The sequence below is a fragment of the Eublepharis macularius genome, chromosome 2, assembly GCF_028583425.1.
Source record: "Eublepharis macularius isolate TG4126 chromosome 2, MPM_Emac_v1.0, whole genome shotgun sequence".
Classification (NCBI taxonomy): domain Eukaryota; kingdom Metazoa; phylum Chordata; class Lepidosauria; order Squamata; family Eublepharidae; genus Eublepharis; species Eublepharis macularius.
The window spans coordinates 202,176,241-202,197,575 of NC_072791.1; the positions used below are offsets into that span (position 1 = coordinate 202,176,241).

The following is a 21,335-nucleotide window of genomic DNA, read 5'->3' on the forward strand; positions in this document are numbered from 1 at the left end:
CTCAGCCGGTTGTGTGTCTGTGGACGCGGGGGCGGGCGGGCGCGTTTCTCCCCTTTCGGGGGGAAAATAGATATATATTAAAAAATGTCAAAGTTGCAAGCCTGGGTCCCTTCTAATGATGAGGCTGCAGCCGAGGCTAATTCGCATTCAGCCCGCCGAGTGTCTCTAAATATTATCACCCCTTTCGGAGGGAGGCGTAAAAAAAAAAAAAAACAGGCGAAGCAGAAGCAGCCGCGAGGTGCCAAAGCGAAGGGAATGACTGGTCAAAATGACCCATACATCCTTCCTCGCCCCGAAATGTCATTCATCACCGAACGGAGCGCTCGTCATTAAGGTACGGATGACGCTGGCCGAATAATCATTTATTGTAACAGGTTTATAAGCAAATAAATACAAGCTCCTGTCAGCGGATAACGAAGGCGGCTTCTGTGCAGACAAATAGATCCAGGTAGAGAGGCAGGAAGAGCCGGAGTGAAGAGGCGAGCGCCTGTCCTCCTCTCCGGCGGCTCTGGCCGGGATGGCTCGGGGGTTTGGCCTCTGGGGTGAAATTGACAGTCTGATTAATAAAACGAGCCGAGCAACATTTCCCCCTTCATTTAGGTGCATCATTATGCTGTGATTCCCCCCACCCAACAGGCCCGCCACCTTTCTCCCCCTCCCTTTGCTTGTGTGTGTGTGTGTGTGTGCGGGCGTGTAGTCTTTTGGAGCTCCTCGCGATGCCGCCTCTTCCTCGTTTGTCCTCGGACTGGGCATCCAGGCGAAACCAGGCGAAGGGGCTTGGTTTCAAAGGAGGCGTTTGGGGAGACAACCCTGGGAGCAGAAAAGCGGCCAAAGGTGGATTTGGGGAGGCAAGAATCTCCCCCCACCCCCAGCTGATCGCCTTTTCACCACCTTCCTTTTCTATTTAACAAAAAGCAGGCTTCCCTGGAAGAAAGCGCCTCGACCTCCGCCCTCCCACCCCAGCCCAGCCCCTTTTCCTGGCTTGACTCACTCTTCTGGCAGATACGTACCAGCTCCAGGGTTTCTACCGCCAGCGATTGCCTGGGCAGGGAGCCATTGATTGTAATCCGGGGGGGGAGGCAATGTATTTATTTGCAGGCACCTACACCCCGGGATCTCGGCGCTGGTGTTGTTTGGAGGGAGGGGAGCTTTTTCCCAGCCTGTTTATTGACGGAACTCGTCTAAAGTCTTTCCTTCGCCTCTGGCTCAAAATCCTCTCTCTGGCGGAGTGCGTGAGCGCGAGAAACCTCGCAAGTAACCTCAAAGACGTTTAAAGCGCCACAGAGGAGCCCAAAGAGACATGCAAAGAGAAAACATTCTTCCGTTTATTCCTTCATTCTCTCTCTGGTTGCCTTTCAATCGAAGCCCCCCCCCTCCCCCAAGTCCGGATTTGAAGGCGTCAACGGCGTTCAGTCTTAGCAAAGTCACCCGTCCCTCTCATCAGCCCCCCCGCCCGCCCGCCTGGGCGCAAAGTTACCTGGCGCGCAGTTGGTTTCTCTGTTTCTCTCTCTTTCTTCCGAGGTTCTGCAGAATAGCCGCTCTCTCCCGGCGCCTTGGGGGACACGGGGAGAGCCGTTCTCCGGCCTTCCGCTGCCAAATCCTCTCCTCGCTCCCAACTTTGATTCCAGCCGCGACGCCGAGGGCAACCATTTAGAAGAAGACAAAGCCCTTGGCATGAGTATTCTGGGGGTACCTGCTCCTTCCAAGCCTTTCGCCCCTTTCTCTCCCCGCTCCTCTGCTAAAGTTGACCATTCTGACGGCGCGGGACAATAGAAACGCCTTCGCCTCTCTGTTGTGATCAGACACCTGCAAATGGCCACCAGACCCGGAGATCCGCGGGGAGAAGCCCATCTCCCTTCATTTGCAAGGTCGCTTGGTTCCAACGGCCCTAGGAGGGGGCTAATTTCAGAACTCTTCCCTCTTTCTGATCCTAAATAAGTGTACTTGAGGCAGGATCCGTCCCCAAAGCACTTTTAACGCCAGTTGATTTGAATGGAGCAGAGTTAAGCACGTGACTAACCCCCCAGTACAACTGCGTGTTAATTATTACTAGATTTTACTCTTAATTTGGGTAACATATTTCGGCGTATTTCAGAGAGCGGAAACGCTACTGAGGTCAAGAGAACAATATTTTGAATCGAATTTTAAGCGCAATGGAATGTAGGCGCCTCCCTGGAGAGTCCCTAGCGTGGCTCAACTGATTTTGACGGAATTTATTTCTGAATCTCACCTGGATATGTGAGGAGTTGGATTTAATCAGATTTATTTAGGTTGACTGTTCAGCATGAGGTGTGTGGAATTTTTAGGGCAACCCGACTGAGTGTCAACATCAGTTTGATTCTAAACTTACTGCTTGGAAGTAGGCAACCAGATCCATTGATTTACTCAGAAGTAAATTATTCAGGGTAGGCATTTGGAGGTCTCAAGGTCTAAAATTCTATCCGCTTTCAGTAAAGCGAAACTTAATCTACACTAAATCTAACTGAAACTTAATCTAAATTAAACCTATTGGAACAATAGCATATAGACTCTTAGAATATGCCAACTCATGGGAACCAGAACTTCACATTCTTGCTAAGAGGCATCTCATAATGTGATCTCTGGTTACTCTGGATGACTTGTATTGCAAAAACTGCATTCCATCATTCTGACTATTTATTGACTTGTACACTTACACTGGAGTGCGCGCCCACAACAACACTGGTTGGGAAATCAATATTCCCCCGATTAATTGACAAACGCTCCTTCTTCTGGCAACTTTTCCAAAGATTACTTTGTTTTGGGACCCCTTCCCCCGCAAATTACAACACCTCCTGCGTCTATTCGTCCACCATTTGGAACACAGCTCCGTTTTGGATTCAGTTCTGTGCTGGGATCCAATAAAATAGCATCAGACCTGAAGTTCAACGAGCTTCCACCTGAGTGGTTGGACGCAGAGGAGGTCTTCAGACTGGGTGAGAGAGTTCCCCCTCCCAGGTCCCCGCACAAAGTAATCGAAGTGCGGGGAGAAACCCCAGCTAAACAGACAAGAGGAAATAATGGTCAGTTCGCATGTTAAAGACTATCTTGTAATTCCTGATAGATCACAAAGTAATCTCAGCCAAGCTCGGGGAGTAACTAGTCATAAAATGGGAAGCGGAAGTCTGAGATGCCTTTCTCGTTGTCTTCTGGCGCCCCCGTCTGTTTTCTCGGAGGCTTCGAACAGGCTTGGCATCAGCGCCCCTCCCCCCATAGCTTTCTAAAACTTATATTAGGTAATACACAAAACTCAACTCAGAATTCATGCGGAATCCTTAAGCGTGACGGTCGCATATACATCATAGAACTGGGTCCAGCCAGATTTGCCATTCAGTCTCGCCTAATTCTCCTACTTACTACAGCCCCTTCCACGTGGCTTTCTCCCATTCAGATCCCATGACACCCCCCTCCAAGCATAGCCTTCTTGTTGGTCTCCTCCCCTTTTCTCCAACAGATTAACGGGTTGGATTAAACCCACGTGTATGGATATGGATATGTTTTCAGGTGGGTAGCGTTGATCTGTGGTAGAAGAGCAAGATTCGGGTCCAGTAGCACCTTAAAGACCTAAATTTCGAAGATATGAGTTTTTGAGGGTCCCAAGCTCCGTTAGTCAGATAGGAGGAGTGGGGAAAGGAAGGAGTCCTTATAATCCAGGCAGAGTGTGAGGAATAATATGTATATGTATATGTATATGTATATGTATATGTATATGTATATGTATATGTATATGTATATGTATATGTATATGTATATGTATATGTATATGTATATGTTGCAGGCAAAGTGCATAGTATCAGATGTGACAAGCAACTTCCCCCGTTTATTAGTGTTATTTTAGATTTTGCACTGTTTAAAGTACACCAGTACGGAATTTACATGCAGCCTCTGGCAATGTGGCTCCCTTCATCTGCAAAGGGGAGTGGGGAGTTTAGTACACGCCATAAAAAGAGCTTAATATTCATCTGCTAAGTAGATTTTAGGTAAGGACGTCGACCACAATGCACTGCTCTTCTCCCCCCCCCCACCAAATCCCTGGCATACTAATAAAGCAGTTATATTTCTAGACAAGCAAATTAATTGGCTTGCAGAGCCTTTAGGACTATTTATCTCTTCGGAAACTATTGGGGGGGGGTTCAAGCTGTTTTTCAAAGACCTCTTTGGAAGGGCGGAGAAACAGAAAGGGCAGGTTTTGCTGGGCAGTGTTTATTTAGTTGTTCTAAGTTTTGATGGAGGTGCCAGGGCCTCCCCCCCCCCCAAAAAAAGTGGTTCCCTGCGACATCAAAGGGCCGGCGGTCCATCTTGGGTAAGCTTTAATTGAGAACTACTCATCCGACTTCATTGAAAGGCAACCCGTGTTATGAGAGGACCTTCCATCCCCTCCAGCTCCTACCCAGCAGGCTGAGTAAATATTTGTTTTCCCGTCTTCCTGGGGATTCTCCGAGGTGAACTGAAAAGCCTTCCTGCTCGGGCAGGTAATAAACATGGCGTCCCCAGCCCAGCCTCCCGCCAGAAAGTCCGTCGCAGAGTCCTGGCTGTGTTTACTTCTGTCTAGACCCTCCAGTGCCAGGCGCTGGGGATGAACTTGGTTTCACCGCCGGGGTCAGCAAGACCAGGAGGGGTCAAGTCGAGGGTCAATTCGCTTGTGTTTCTCTCACAGAGAGAGGGGGGGGTTCTCCCTTAGCTGGTGAGTTGTATTCATGGTATAGACTTATTCACAGGTATTTTTCTAACCTCGATGAAACCAGCAAACTTGGGGGTTATGGTTAGCATCAAGATTTCCCATCCCAGCTGTCTGTGGCTATTGCGTCCGATTTACTTTCAGTCTTCGCCTCCTTAACTAGTTTTTACCCTCCTAGGAAGGTTGACTGATACGTATATGTGAATACGAAGGGAACCTTGGTTCTCTAAAGCTCATAGCCTGGAAATCTAGTTGGTCTTTAAGGTGCTACTGGACTCGAATCTTGCTCTTATACTGCAGACCAACACAGTTACCCACCTGAAGAAACGTATATACACACACGTATGTATATGTGTGTATGTATATATGCATGTGTGCGGGTATGAAAATAGTACATAATATGCAACATATAATAGGTGTGTGCAAAATAAAAAGGGGGGATCTTTTCTGATGCAGTCTGTTCCGCTCGCTACCTATAACGAGAATGTATATAATTAAATAGATGTAACGTTATAATATGCTCTCTCTCACACACACAATGAAAGTAATCCAGAGCAATTAAAATAGTTTTGCCCTTAACTAAAACGGATCTCAGAGGCTCTCTCAACTTCTCTAAGCAGCACCATAGAACAATAGGACTCGAATCCATCGCACATCTCCTAGTCCTATCTTTTTAAGACATTCACATGTATTGCCACGGTATTTACCCCGTCCCCTCCGCTCCCTCCGCGACTCCTAAAGAAAACAATGCCAGCCCTGGTTTTATTGTCTTACTGGTAGACAACCGTGGCGGAAATTTTGAGCTAATCTGACAGTTGCTGGTTCTGAGAACTCTCTTCCTTTTGCAGTAAAAATTCTTTTTAACCTAGAGGCTTCCAGGCTTCGGATTTCGTGCTAGCATTCCGGGCGACTGGCCAGCCCCAGCTCGCCTTCGTCGAGTCCTGAACGTTTAACAGGAAAACTTGTAGGGCCATCTAGTGGCCACGGCTGGGTACTGAATGCAACCACTGGAGAAATAGAAAGGTTGGAAAGAAGTCCCTCCAGTTTGCAGTTCAGGGGTTGGAGGGCCTGTTTGCTTTTAAAGCGCTTTGCTGATTGAACCTCTTCCCGATGTTGCTTCTGAAAACGTGCTGCGATGGTTTGTAGAGCTTTACAGGGGGCTTCTTGCCTTTCTGAGCAGCAAGAAATGGCTTGCAAATTACATCCGTTCAGTTCGCCCTTGGCTCCTGTGAGATGGTACCCACAAGTGATGCTAAGACTGACTTATGGGATGCGATACTTATCCTGCCCGTCCAACTTTCTGGCCCGTTTGATTGTGTTTTCTAAAAACATTTTTTTCCGTAGCAAATGGGTAGCAAAAGGAAAGGCGGAGATAAACAGCAAACCCTTTCAGATCTTGGGAAGGAAGGGCTGGCTGTAGGGCTGTAGCTACCATATCGCTGCTATCCGTACTATGAATTACTAGCGGGAGAAGTTTGGTTCAAAGACAGTTAAAGTCGGTCGCTTTCAAACCCAGTAAATGAATAAGAATTTAAAGATGTAATCATAAAGGAAGAAATTTACTTCAGAGTCAACGTTTTTCTCCAACTGAAATCAATAGGGTTATGACAGGGGTTGTGCCCCTAATATTTATAGATAATTTCTGATACCCGTTCTAACATATTATGTGCTTTGCTTTAAACGAAAAAAACCTCTGTTATTAAGTCGCCTTTATTAAATTAGACGCCTTTCGTTTCACATTATTCCAACGATGCAGTGAAGGATTTATTTCAATGGTCTGGCTTAATTCCCCGCTGTACTCTATGGGATCAAACTTTAGCTGGTTTGCATCCAGAATCAAGAACCCCAAGCTCCAAAAATCTCAGGCATCAAACTGCAAAGGGGGCGGCCCGAAGATTTTCTGGGAACGATGAATCCTTCTCCTCCTTCAAATGTCTCGGGGTTCTACCAAACATTTATCGAGTGGCCTTCTGCTCTTTAGCAAATGCATGCAGGTGCCTTTCTCCGCACAAACGAACCCACTAAACAAAATGCGCGCAGCCAATAACGGATTCATTGAGCAATGGCATCAAGCCCCGCCATTCCCGACCTGCAAGGAAACCGAAAGTCCGCTCAGACCTTTCTTGCTCCCCCACTACTTTCGGATGGAGTGGCAAATAACGAATTAAAACAATCGTCAGTAAATGAACAAATAACGTGTAGCTGACAGCAACTGATGTATCGGGAAGATATTCTTCTACCCTCTCCTCAGCGCCCCAGCAGCTGAACATTAGCCAGGGCCCAACCACAAAAATCAAGGACCGTCGGGTAACTACAGAGGAGTCGAAGAGCCCCTGAGGCGAATTCCGATTGGCAACAGGCGCGCTTACTACCTTCTTGCTAAAGCCGTGATAGATTCGTTCGCTTGCACTCCGATCCTAATTGTGTCTATGAAGTCTCACCTCGGTGAAACTCATTTCCCGGCACTGAGTTTCAGAGGCGGGTGCCAAACTGATAGTGATCCAAACGAGGAGGAGACTCTAAATACAGTTTTTTGGGGATAGAGTTTTGTTACATGTGGCGGGACCGCTCCAAGCGCCCGCTGGCTTGGAAGTGAGTTCCAATGGAATATTTGGGAGCTTGAGTTATTTCAAACAAATGTGTCGGGATTAAAAAGAGAGAGAGAGAGACGAAGGCTGCAGAGCCGTTGGGAGGGGGAGATCACAGCAAGATTAAAACAGCAAGTGCTATGTTTCATTAGGAAATGGCTCCGCATAGCTGTTCGCTTAGGTCGCTCTGCATATTCGGGGGGAAATGAGATAATTTCTTCTAAAAACACAGATCGCAACCTTTCCCCTTTTGCAACTCCCCCCCCCCTCCAATTCGTTTCCCTGGATACAGAGAGCCAGCTGAAAAAATGGTTACTCCTGATGCCTGGATGGAAAAAATGTAGTGTTGATATATGATGTCACCTGCAAGACGCATTGGGCGAGTGCAGTAAATGCCAAAGGCGTGTGTGGAGGCCAAATATTCAAAAAAGATGCTCTGACCAAAGCAGAGGTCCGCAGTTGCTCTCGAGCGCATTAACAAAGCGGCCGATCCGGCCCCACAAGTTACTTTGGGAGAGCTGAGAAATGAAAGAACTCCGCGGGGGTGGCCGAATGACGACAGTTCGGAAAATGTCCCTGCCATTCCGGCCCCCGCATCCTTTCGTTTGCCTCAATCTCCAGGTCATTCCGACCTCTTACTCTACAGCCATCGCTGTGAATCAGTCCAAAGACCCGGGTCACCTGGAACGTCTCAGCCCCCGAAGGGCAACGGCGACGTGCCCCATGATGAAAGGCAGGGCGTCTTGTTTTGGATCGCCCACCCCTTCCCTGTGAGCTCATTGTTTTGATTCCTACTCGCAACATCCTGCCCCGCATTTCTACACACCTCACAAAATGACTCAGAGGATTGATCTCTAGGCCTGGTGGTGGGGAGCGGCGCTCCTCGAACCGGGCCTGGAAAAATCGCCGCCCAGCAATATTGAGTCTCTCGCAACCATCTCGGATCGTATCAAAAGCATTGCGGAGAATAAATGGACGCCGCAGGACCTGGGCGCAGTTTGAGTGCCGTTGCTTTCAAAGGGAGGCAGAGAGAGATCTTTCCCTGCGGGTGGCTCGCATCTTTTGAAAAGGTTGGATAAGGGCAATAACAATTATTCGTATTTCTCATTTGCCTGTTTGGGCGAGATGGAAACTTGTCACATAAGCACTTTCATCCTAAATTACTTGGAGACCCAGCCAAGCAAGAAATCCCGACCCCTGCCGTTTTTAAGGCGTGCAAAGAGGGACTCTGACATAGGATTCAGTGTGTCTTGTCTATCCGAATGTAAAAAAGAGTTCCAGACTCTGAGCAATTGCGTGAGATAAAAAAAAAACGAGTAGAATTCGGCCGAGTAGAAGAAACCATATTTTTTTATTGGTGCCCTTAGTAACCACTTCCTAATTACCCGCTACTTTACACGTCCTGGAAACAAACCAGGATTGGTCTTCAGGCAGGAATGAACTGTATGACCTTTGTCAGTTTCACTTACTGGCCTGCTCCGTTGATTAGGAAAGATGGAGGGTAAAATAAGCAATGGAGAGCGACGGGCGTGAATTTGCGCTGTTTCTAGCCGGTCGTTACTGGCACCGCTTTGTCATTCCTCGCCCTTTTCTCAGAAACTGCCAAATGTTATTAGGAAGACTACAAACCGCGGTGGGAAAGACCTGCTCCAACAAGTGTGCGAAGACTCCCTTCCTTTCCCTTCCTAAACTGCCCCAGGAAGGCGGCCGGCAAGCTAGATTGCTCTGAAGGCCACAATTTTGCGTGGTTAGCCTAGAACTCCGTTTGGGTCCCAGACCCAACCCAAAATTTGGTTCCCTGCCACCCTCCCTCTGTCTCTCTCCGGTTTCGCTAATAGGCCCCTGCTTCGATTTATTTCCTCATCAAGAGAGGCTGATTCCGCACACGTTGGATAATGCACTTTCAATGCACTTTATCCATCGTCTGAGGTGGATTTTTTATTCAGCACACAAAAAAATCCATTCCAAATGATCTATAAAGAGAATTGGAAGTGCATTATCCAATGTGTGCTGAATCACTCAGAGTTAAAAGAATGAAATCCTCCTAGTCCCAATTCCTTGGATTTGCATCAACACCGGATCTCGCCGCCCTTTTGAGGTTTCTCTCCCCCTTTTCTCGCCCTGCTCCCTGTGCTAGAAGAAACGAAACGATTTTGCCCCCCCCTTTTTTGTTGCTATATTCTGGGGTGTGTTTAATGCTGGTTTGTTATTATTTTGCGGCCTGTTGTGTAGCGCTGGCAGTGGCCAAGTCAATACAGTAAAGAGTCCAGTCGCACCTTTAAGACTAACCAACTTTATTGTAGTCAGATGCATCTGATGAAGAGAGCTGTAGCTCTCAAAAGCTTATGCTACGATACAGTTGGTTAGTCTTTAAAGTGCTACTGGACTTTTTTACTGTTTTGAAACGACAAGCTAACACGGCTAACTCCTCTGGATCAAGTCAATACCGTTTCAGGTAGGTAACCGTGTTGGTCTGCGGTAGAAGCGCGAGATTCGAGTCCAGCGGCCCCTTGCAGACTAACTAGATGTCCAGGGGATGAGTTTGGGAGAGCTCTGGAAAGCTCACACCCGGGAATCGCGCTGGTGGCCACTGGACTCGACTCTTGCAAGTCAGTACAGAAGTGCAGAGCAAAATATGTCGAGAAGCTTTTTGTAGCGGGGCCCTTTCACGAATGTCAGTGGAATTCACCTCCCATGAAGTCCCCCAGACATGAAGCTCTCCGCCCAAAGCGATGAACTGATGCTGCAGTTTTTTGCGCTAGTACAAAAAAGTCCCGCTAAACACACGAGACCCAGCGGGACTTGCTTTAGCATAAAAAGTGGGTCCCGATTAAAGGATATGATTCTATACGCGCTTATTTGAGAGTTAAACTTAATGGGGCCGACGCCCAAAGGGAAAGAAGAGGGGCAGGGACAGGAGGGGGGGCGATAGCGCCGAGGGACCAGCAGTTCCATCCTTTAATCGGACGTCAGCCCAACAAATGGCCTCGGGGCTGAGTCCCGAACAAGGGTGCATAGGGCGGCAGCCTTCTTTCTACGGGCAGAATAGAGGAATAGACCCCTCTGGCTTTGCCACAGAGCGTGCGGTAGAAAGATGGGCGCTGGGCTCACTTCATAGCACCAGAACCGTCTAGCCAGTGTGAAGATCTTGCCCTTCTGGAAGCTGCAACAGCAAACTGTGCTATACCTGGACCGACTGCAGAAATTTGGGGTGGGGAAGACTCCCCTAATGAATCCTCAGCGAGGATGGCAAATATATGGGGCAGGACTGAGGGGGCAGAGAGCATGCTGGCTGTTTTCAATATGGTCGCTCTATGGAGGCACATTGAGGGACAGGCACATTACCTGGAGCCCTAAATAGGGCGAGTTGAAAATAATGAACGCCCCAAGGAGCCAAATGCGACGTACTTGAGGCCCGGTGGACAAACGAGCTGAACGGGACGGTTTAAGGAACAGCCCAGAGGCGCAGTTGAGAAATGACGGCTATAAGAACCGTCCTAGGTATCTCTCCAAAGGACAGCGAGGGCGAAGCTAGCCGCGGAAGGAGGAGGAGGACAAAGCCGGGCGCTGGGTAGAGGGCGAGGTGGCCAGAGACAAGGGTGACCATCTCCACGGGGGTTGTGGCCGTTCTTGGGGCCTCTGGCTACCTGGTCTGAAGCAAGAGGGCAACCACAAGACCCCAGAACGCTGCAAGAAGGCCAGGGGACTGCCTCGCCCTCCCTCCTTTCTCCGGCTCCTCTTCCTTTCCGAGAAAATAGTTTCAGGTGGGCAGCCGCGTTGGTCAGCAGTCGGAGAGCAGGACCCGGGACCAAGAGGGCCTTCACCTAGTTGGTCTGTAGGGGACCATTGGACCCAGATCTTGCTCTTCCTTTCCGGTGAGCGTTGTTTCGACCCTTCTTCGCAGCCTGCCGGCCCGGTTCTTCTGACTTCGGTCTGCGCAGAAAGGAAAGGGCGGAGAGCGAGATCCAAAGCGCAGAGCTGCCCGGGTGCTTCCAGCCCTGCTGGTTCGAATTATGGGGCAGGTCCCGTCCAAGGGAGAGGGAGGGGCATCCACAGAATATTTACATCTGGTTTAACCCTCTCAGCCCCCTCCCCAACATTCCCTTCTCGATCCAGCCAGCCACACACCCGGACTTTGCTTCGTGGCTTGCTGAAGTCCCCACCGAGACAAACTCTGGCCTCTTGATCTCACACACACAACACAATGCGCAGGCAGAAGCTTTGTTTCCCCTTCCAGAAACTGAAGGAGCGACCAGCGAAGTTGCGAGTCCGGGGAGAGGGAGGGGCGGCGCGGGGGCGGCGGGAGGTTCGCCAGCGCCTCCCTCGCAAGCGCAGCGGCCCCCCTCCGCCGGGCCGGGTCACGTGTGCGCGCCGCGTCCAATGGGGGGCGCCGGCGGGGCTCCCCGCGCGGCCCGGCGCCGCTGCCCCCTCCCCGCGCGGCCTCGGGTCTTATAAGGAGCCGGGCGCGTCGAGAGGGAGGCCGCCCTCAGCCTCCGCCTCAGCCGCGCAGCCCCTTCGCTGGCCCGCCATGCGCGCCGCGGGGCTGCCGCTGGGCCGAGGCGGGGAGGCGGCGGCGGCGGGCGGGCGGCGGGGCTGCCGGGCGCGGGAGGCATGAGCCGCTGGGAGATGGAGGCGGGCGGCAGCGGGCAGTGCCGCAACTTCCTGGCGGCGCCGGTCTTCGGGGCGGCGCCGTCGGGGCGCCAGGCCGCCTTCGGCTACGAGCGCTCGGGCGCGGCGGGCGCGGCGGGCGCCGGGGCCCGCGCGGCGCCGGCGTCCGCGGAGGCGGCGCCGGCCAAGGACTGCTCCAGCGGCCCCCCGACGGCGGCCCCCGCGGCCGCCGCCTCCTCCTCCGCCGCGGCTGCCGCTGCCGCCGCCGCGCTGGGCTACCACCCGGGCTACCACCCCTTCGGCAACGGCTACTACAGCTGCCGCATGGCGCACGGTGTGGGGCTGCAGCAGAACGCCGCCCTCAAGGCCTCCCCGCACGCCGCCTTCCCCGGGGAGAAGTACATGGACGTGGCCGCCCTGGCCGGCACCAGCGTGTCCGCCGGCAGCGACGTCTCCTCGCGGGCCAAGGAGGTCTCCTTCTACCAGGGCTACGCCGCCGCCGCCGGCCCCTACCAGCACGTGCCCGCCGGCTACCTCGACGTGGTCTCCACCTTCGGCTCGGCCGCGGCGGCGGGGGAGCCCCGCCACGAAGCCTACATCTCCATGGAGGGCTACCAGTCGTGGACGCTGGCCAACGGCTGGAACGGGCAGGTGTACTGCGCCAAAGACCAGGCCCAGGGCTCCCACTTCTGGAAATCCTCCTTCCCAGGTAGGGCCGGGCAGGGGGGAGGTCTTCAGCCGCCCTGGAACCCCCCCCCCCGAGAAAGGGCTGCTGTCCCTGCGCACCCGTGGTAGTCCCTAGCCCAGAGCCTTCAGCTCCAAAGGACCGCCCCCCCCGCCAAAAAACGGGATTTCCTTAGGCAGGCAGCCGGCCCTATACATGTCCCTACTGTGCGTGCTTAGTCTGATGTAATCCTGCTTAATTCAATGGTGCTTATTGTCATTAGCCATCTTCTCCAGTCTTAGGCAATCCCTTGCTTTATTATTATTATTATTATTATTATTATTATTATTATTATTATTATTATTATTATTATTATTATTATTATTATTGCTTTCTTGCTGAGATCCAAGGCGGATTACCCGTTATTATAGGTTATTCCGCAATCCTTCCTAAACTCTCATTTACTTAGTTTTGGAAACTTGAACTGGACTTGTCTCCAAGCAACAGCTCCTTAATGTTGCAAGCCCAAACCGGTAGATTCTGTCGACCAGAGCGAGACTTCCTTCCGAGCAAGCAGGCATAGACGTCCGGTTTTTATTTGTGCAAAGGTCCCGTGGCTTTATGCATAATGTGCAGGGGGCCTTCCTAGCGTTTTCTCCTCCCTCTCCCACCATTAGGCTTCCATCTCCAAATACCAACAACCTGGTCCTAATTCCCAGGGCCTTAACAACCAGCCCTCTTCCTTCATCTGGACTTCTTTCCAATAAAAGGTGCAAACTCCCTGGTTGGGAAAAGTTCCAATGAAACCCAGACAATTTACTTTTAAGAGAAGTTTGCTGGGAAGCGATCCCCGCTTTGTTCAGCGGAGCTTACGCCCAAGGAAGTCTTCGTGGCATTGCGGCCCTCAGTTGGGGGGGGGGCGAGAGGAAGGTTTAAGGGGAGGGGGTTCAATGAATGCAGACAGGCCTTGCTAAAGCTTGCTGTGATTCTCTGGCGGTGCTGATTTGTTGTTCGGATCGTGCCCTCGAGGATTCGAGCTATGGCTGTCCTAGATCCACTGTTCCAAACCCACAAGCCACTCGTCTTAGACGGGATCCCTCAGAAGTGGCCGAGTGTGGCTCATTAGACAATGAAATGGGCACGTTTTGATTTCTGCTTGAGCAAACCGTAGATTCCTTTCGAGCAATTGTTTTCCTTTGGAGCAATGCGCGATTGCGGGTGCCAGGTGAGCCCCGAGCTGCCTGCCGGCCGGCCCTTCGATCCCCCTGGGCTGCGATTGTGTCTAACGCCCCCCACCCCCGTGTCTTCTTCTCCTGCAGGGGAGGTTGCACTAAACCAACCGGACATGTGCGTGTACCGGCGGGGGCGAAAGAAACGCGTGCCTTACACCAAGCTGCAGCTGAAAGAACTGGAGAGCGAGTATGCCATTAACAAGTTCATCAACAAGGACAAAAGGCGCAGGATCTCGGCGGCCACCAACCTCTCGGAGCGGCAGGTCACCATCTGGTTCCAGAACCGCCGCGTCAAAGACAAGAAAATAGTCTCCAAGCTGAAGGACTCCGTTTCCTGATCGCAGCCCCGAAAGGCTTGGGAATATTCGCCCCGATCCGCTCTCGGCTCCAAAGACTCTTGAGGGGAAACAAACTTGAAATATATTTAATATTTCTCCCCCACCCCTTTCGGGCAGGGTGGCGATATTTTGTGAAGCGTTTTTTTAAAAAGCAAGATGTGCCATTTTCGGCTGGGATTCAGGGGATGTTGCCGGGCTTGAATTCCTTGATGCGTCTTGCGTTGTATTTGGGTAGGATCTGTGGCTGTGTGTGTGTGCGCGCGCGCGCGTGTGTGTTCCAGGTCAATGGGCCCTGGAGCGGTCAGGAACTCCTTACAAAAGGTAACATTTGTCTGAGACTACCCAGGCGCTAAAACTACCCTCCATTTCCCTCCACGCCTCCCTTATCTGCGACCTCCCGAATTTGTCAATGGATTTGTCAATAGAGCCGAAGACAAAGGGGTCCTTGGAGGCAGCGGGGGCGGTGACGTCACTGCCAAGCCAAATTCTGGTTTCGGGGGAATGGCAACTGGCCTCTTGTACTGTAATGTGAAATACTTTAAAGGACTGGCGCTTCCTAAACTGTCTTGTCCCAAAGGGATTCCACGAGGCCCTCTCCTGTCTCATTGGGTACAGAGACAGACTCTTCCATTTGAATCGCATTCTCTTGGAAGAGAGATCCGAAGGAGTTAACTGTATTCGTCTGTAGTTGCAAAACAGTAAAAAGTCCAGTAGCACCTTTAAGACTAACCAACTTTACTGAGGCATAAGCTTTCGAAAACCACAGCTCTCTTTGTCAGATGCATCTGACAAAGAGAGCTGTGGTTCTCAAAAGCTTATGCCTCAATAAAGTTGGTTAGTCTTAAAGGTGCTACTGGACTTTTTACTATCTTAAAAGATAATTGCAGGTGGGTAGTGGTCCTGGTCTGCAGTAGAAGAGCAAGATTCTGGTCCAGTAGCACCTTAGAGACTAACTAGATTGCTAGCTGGTATTTAAGTTGCTTCGGAAATAAACTTTATTGAAAGGTGTAGGATTTGATTCCGAGTAACAATGCAATACTAAACAGTATTGATTTCAGTGGGCTTAGACTGGAGTAACTCTGTTCAGGATTACATTGTTACTCTTATAAGCGATTCGTCTCAGAATCGGAATAGTTCGCCACTTACTGGCACCCTCATTTTTTAAAAAATCTACACAATATTTCAGAGCTGCGTTTGAGACGCCTTCCCTGCCTTCTCCAGTTCTGTCGGTATAAATCTTGTTGTTTTATGTACAATTGGGAGAAATCGCATTCTCTTTCCAGCTAAAATAAGCACCGTCCAGCCCTGTCCTATGCACATTTACTCGGAAGGCAGCCCCGTGTCTCCTCCCGGGTAAAAGGTTCGGCTATGCGGACTTTATTCTCTTCGTAGAAATAGCTGGTACTTAAGACCTGCTAAAGTTTGGTCAGATCTCACCGGCAGGGTTTTGTTTCCGTTTCGTTTCGCTCGCTGGTGCAGATCACAGAGGACTCGAGGCGGCCTCTCTCACCTGGGTGTGTTAAGCCAGGCCTGTTTCATTCTTGTGTGTGAAGCGCTGGAACACCTCACTATAAGCAGCTTAGTTAGGAAGGTACCACAGTGGCCTGGAGTTCCAGCGGCTAAAGCCGGTTGTGCCTATATGTTGTATAAAAGGTGTGTATAAATCGATGTGTATTTTTATATAAATATTGGACGCCCTCCTCCTTCTTTTGTCTCCAGCACAAACACCGATTTTATTAACCCTTTCCAGCGTTGGAAAAGTTCAGCTCCAAGCTGTTGATAGCTTTTTAAATTACGAAATGAAAACGGGTGTCAATGAAAGAAGCAATAAATGACAAAAAAAAGTCCTACGTTAAGTAGCCCCGAGCGTTTGGTATTTTATTTCTTCGATCATTTCATTGTACACAAAGAGACAATCCGGTAGCCTGAAAAGGGGACCAAAGATCTGTTCTGGGGGGGGGGGGGGACTTGGGTTAGCCGGTTGCAGCAAAATTAGCATCGAGGACTCTTGTGGTTACCTTAAAGATTGACACTTTTGTTGTGGCATAAACTTTCCTGGGCCAGGGTCCGCTTAGAGCGCTCCAAAATAACCGGTGTGTATTAATCGTCTGTTTCCTGCTTAGAGAGGGAAACAGATTGGCAAACGTCGCCCTTTTTCTTGCTTGGTAAAGCGGCTTTACTGATGCCGGCATTACACGCAAGCTTAATGTATGTATTTTCATACACATCCGTTATCATTGTGCTACTGGCACAATGCTGGTGAGCACCTCAGGGTACGACCCAGTAAAAATAAAAGTGCCATTTATTTCAGCGGAAGAAATCTAAACAAGAAATCTAAATGCTAGGCAGAGTTCACCGGACACAGTGAAACTTACTTCCGAACAGAAGTTGCTAGGATCGCACTGTGAGGCTGCCAGCGTTTTCAGTCTTACTTAGGAGTAGGCCCCACTGAACTTAGAAAGACTTGCTTCCGTGTAGGAGTGCACAGGATTGGGTCCTATGCAATTAAAAGCGGTGAAAGGTGCCCGGAGAATTGCCTCCCTTTTTCAATTTCATGCAAAACAACCTCTTCCCATCCCCCTCCCCCTTTCAAGCTCTTGTTTTAATCTTTTTCACTTTCATCTCTGCTTGGCAAGCGGCTCGACCTTGCAAGCTGTTAACGATTTTGCCATATTACTTCTAAACAGCCCCGAATAAAATGATTTCTTTTAAATGCCAGCGGTGGGAGAAAACAGCAATTTTTGTGTAGCCATCTGGTTTTTGTTTTTTTCTTACAGCTGCTTTTGTACTCTCAGAGAATATATTTAAAAGTATTTTAAGAGTTACCTGTGTTCAGACATAATCATTCAGCTTCATCACCAAACCAGGTAACTTGTGAAATCGCCAGTGCGATTCTATTTTCGCCTGTATTTATGTTGCAATTTAGATGACTGAGATTAGGCTGGTTTATAAAGCATTTCGGAATGCTAACCATTAACGTTGAAGAACGGGACATTTATGAACTTTAATCCACAGCGGTCTTCATGAATTTCAATCCACGATGTGCAGAATTATGGGGTCTTTGAGACCCCCGATGGTATCTTGTATTTTAAACGTATTCTTCCTTCGCTGTTGCTCTTTGCGGAGAGACTGTGCCCTTTTGAACGACAGCTGCCAAACCTGTGGGTGTGAACCTTTCCAGTATAGTATAAAGTTGTATCTTGTTTGCAAAACCTTTCCCGGAATTATCTTCCTTTCCCCCGGGTATCACACCCACTCTTGCAATTAAGAGGCCTATATTTTAATTTAAATCATCTACCTTTATTGAAAAGCTCGGTTATGGATTAACCGCTGTGAATTAAAAAGAAAGTTCAATGTTTGCAGCATTACGGGAAGGTAAACACATTACTATCATACCTGAAAAACACACACACGCATACACACACACGCATACACACACACACACACACACACACGTTAATTATAATAGTATATGTTTTACATTGCACTTATTGTGCATATATGACCACGCATTAAAACGTATATTAACATTATATTATTAAACCACATTGCAGCCCCCATCAATCAACTTTAAGATCGCTTGACATACGTCGAAATATATGTTGATGAAACTGGTTGGGGTTGGGGGAGATTTACTTTGTTTGGATGCAGTCCATATTAATCTGTTCGGAGGTAGAGTAGCAGTAATCGCAGTAGTAAGTGGTGCTAGTGGTAGTAAAAGACCCCACGAGCTCTTATGTCCAGCGGCTCTTCTTTTTACTTCATTTCTACGATCAGTTTCTCCAGCTGTTTGCATTTCCACGTCTAAAACAAACAAAAAACCTCCCGTGCGTACCTTTGCAGACCTCGCTTTCATTTTCATCTAGGATTCTTAGAAAAGTCCCGCCTTTCTTCTCCTGTCCGTTTACTGTTAACTGGAAGCGAGTTCCATTGGGGTCAGTGGAACTGACTTTCAAGCAGCGCGTTACTGTTTTCCGCGTCGTGCGTCGCAACACCGAACTGCAAGCGAATCGCCTTCGGTCTCCGACTCTCTTCTTCGGAAATAAGCCTGCGGAAATACCTCGGACCTCTCCAGCAACCCGAGGGTGGGGCTGGGGCAGCCCTGCCTTGCAGAGGTGGAGGCAAGGCTGGAAAAATGAACTTTGAACCGGCTGCTAAATCAACAGAGCTGAAGCGGCTCTTCTCTGTGGCTCATAAAACCCCGGAGTGTGCAGAAAACGGCAGATTTAATTAGAAAAGTGGGGAGGGGAGAGAAGGAGAAGAAACCATTTCAGGAATCCCTCTGGGCTCACCCTCCTAGACTCACATGCGTCAGAAGGCCTCCCTCTGAGCAGAGAGGCAGCAGCTACAAAGCTTTCCCGTCCCAGATTTTACCTTAGTCCAGAGCAAGTCCTTTGACTTCAGTGGTTTTACCCTAGAATCAAACGCAAACGAGGCTTTAACTCGGAGCAATTAAGGTTCACGGGGTAAATTCGAAGTCCAAAATCCATTACCTCTCCTCTGTTATTTGACACCAACCAGCGTGGACCGTACATATTTGGAACACCGTGCTTTGTGTTAAGGCTGCCCGTTCAAGGCGTATCCAAACTAGCCCCTGAAAAAAGGTACGGTCGTTTGCCTGCAATCCCCAATCGTTTCTAACGTCCTCCGGACACAATCGCCACAAAGACTGCAGTCGCTGTTGTACTTACTGAGAAAGATTTTGGCCGGCGGCTGTGTGGGGCGTGCAATAAGTAGTACAATACTGCCATCTGGTGGACGACCCGTTGCATAAACCTTGGAGACGTGAAGAAACGTTCCAGTCCAGCCACAGCGTACCAGAACCTCTTTAAGTCCTTAAAACAAACGAAAGTCATGTAATACGCAAAAAATGCCAATAAAACTAAGAGAGAGGAAAGGCAGAGTTGTATGCTAAAATATTCGCACTTGAGTGCCTCTTAGAACAGGCATTCAGTTATTTTAAAAAAAAGATCCTTAATAAAAGCTCCCAATTCCATAACTTATCAGTGGCAGTAGCATTCGATAGAAATAAGTATCACTCAGTCCGGTGGATTTAGTTTCAAGTAATTGTGGAGTCAATTACTCTGGAGAAAGTCTCACTGACATAAATTCAAGAAAATGTGGACACTACACAGATTTTCTTTCTTTCTTTCTTTCTTTCTTTCTTTCTTTCTTTCTTTCTTTCTTTCTTTCTTTCTTTCTTTCTTTCTTTTCTTTCTTTCTTTCTTTCTTTCTTTCTTTCTTTCTTTCTTTCTTTCTTTCTTTCTTGAGATTTTCTTGAAAATCTGTGCTCTTATAGTCCTATAAAATAGTTCTTAAAAGGAGTCATTTTTTCTTCCATGTAGCCATACCAGGAAGCCCATTTTTTAGGAAAAAATGTTATACACCCACATGCATGTATGTGTCTTTAAAGTGTTGAAATATATATTATACATATATATATATGAGAGAGAGAGAGAGAGAGAGAGAGAGAGAGAGAGAGAGAGAGAGAGAGAGAGAGAAAGAAAGAAAGAAAGAAAGAAAGAAAGAAAGAAAGAAAGAAAGAAAGAAAGAAAGAAAGAAAGAAAGAAAGAAAGAAAGAAAGAAAGAAAGAAAGAAAGAAAGAAAGAAAGAAAGAAAGAAAGAAAGAAAGAGAAAATATTTTGGTAGAGCTTGCTTTCACAAAAAATGGTTCTAAGTCTTTAGCACTTTCAGCCTCAACTTTCAAGTAAACTCTCAGATTGTATTACAACTTAATCTCGCTATGGACAGATAGCTAAGACTCCGCTGCACCTTTGTGAGCAAAAACACTATGACTTAGAAGTAAGACCCATTCAGATCAACTATTTTACGCCCATGGAATCAGAGTTACGTGTGAGAGGAGTGAGAGAAAGAGAGAGATAAGTAAGGTGAAATCCTTTGCTATGAGACCCTTGAAGTGTAATCCTATGAAATCATTTGGCTGACTGGAGTTTCTGAATGGGTTTGTACTGTCAGTCAGGCCATGCACGTTTTCCAGTCACACAGGACTCCATCAGTCATGACAAATTTCCCAGTTGTCTCCAGCAGTTTAAACACTAACAGAAAATGCTGCTAAGTCACTTTTAGTAGAGTAGACCAATCTCAAGCCTTCCTGTTTTCCAAAACACAAAATGATGACTGCAATCCATGGGCCCAGCTACATCTCTTTTGCCAGGTGCATTTAGCTGTTCTGAAATCTTTTATTCAACAATCATACATTAGGGGGGTGCAGTGGGATACTTCCCCAGGAAGCAGCTAGCTAGTTAGACAGATCCTGGCACCTCAGTCCCACTTGCCTGGAAGCAAGAGCCAAGAACTTCAACACCAGAAAAGCTGAGACTTCTCAGACTAGCCTAAAACAGCAGGCCTGGGGACACTTACTGTGTTCCATTCTACACAGTGGGACATATTCCAGAGTAATTTCACATTAGATCGGTTTGCAGGAGCTGCCTTCTGAAGGCAGCTTCAAGATCAGTTAGTCGCTCTCAGTTTAATAAGTAAATCTATTTCTATTGACAAGAACTAGCTTCAGAGGATATAGGAAAATTCTGTCTGGCATTAATCCCTGAGGTCTAATTTGTATGTGTAAGGCACTTGAGATACATTTCATATCCTCTCCTGAATTAGCGTTTTCACGACCAAAGTCATAAAAAGCGAGGCATTTCATATCAATATATACATGTTAATTACCTCTGTTTATCTATGTTACTGCACGTGAGGATTTTTGTGGATGCAAATACACATGCAGCCAAAGTTGAGCGGCTAATTCTCTAATGAAAACAATGACCATTTAATTTCATGCGTGTTTACTCAGAAGTAAGTCCAAGCTCAGAAGTAACTCTTACTCTTACAAGTGAGGTTAACTCCCATATAAAGTGCGCTGGATTGCCGGTTAAAAGTGCTAACCTTTGGCTGGATGGGCTCTAAGATATGTCCCAGTCAAAGATTTTGATAGAAAATTACTGTTGATTAATCTGACTTGCCTTTTTTATGTTTTAAGATTGGTAGAAGAACTATTGGAGATACTTAGAAACTTGTCTAGGTGATATATATTTATTGTGAGTTCAAGCTACAACAACACTTGGCTGTGCTTTGTTTAAGCATCTTGAAAGAATCTGACCTTAAAATCTTTGTTTACACTGTCCCCCTAAGCAGAGTTAAACCTTCCTAAATCCACTGAAGTAAACGGGCTTAGAGGGATATAACTCT

The 21,335-nt window shown here is 48.3% G+C and overlaps 1 protein-coding gene across 1 annotated transcript; it reads left to right on the plus strand.

The window, feature by feature from the left end:
• Positions 1-11,895: 11,895 nt before the first annotated feature.
• HOXD13 (homeobox D13) lies at positions 11,896-14,844 on the plus strand. The gene is made up of 2 exons (XM_054970120.1): positions 11,896-12,601; positions 13,876-14,844. The coding sequence occupies exons 1-2, from the start codon at positions 11,896-11,898 to the stop codon at positions 14,124-14,126; spliced, it is 957 nt and encodes a 318-aa protein (XP_054826095.1). The 3' UTR covers positions 14,127-14,844.
• The last annotated feature ends 6,491 nt before the right edge of the window (positions 14,845-21,335 follow it).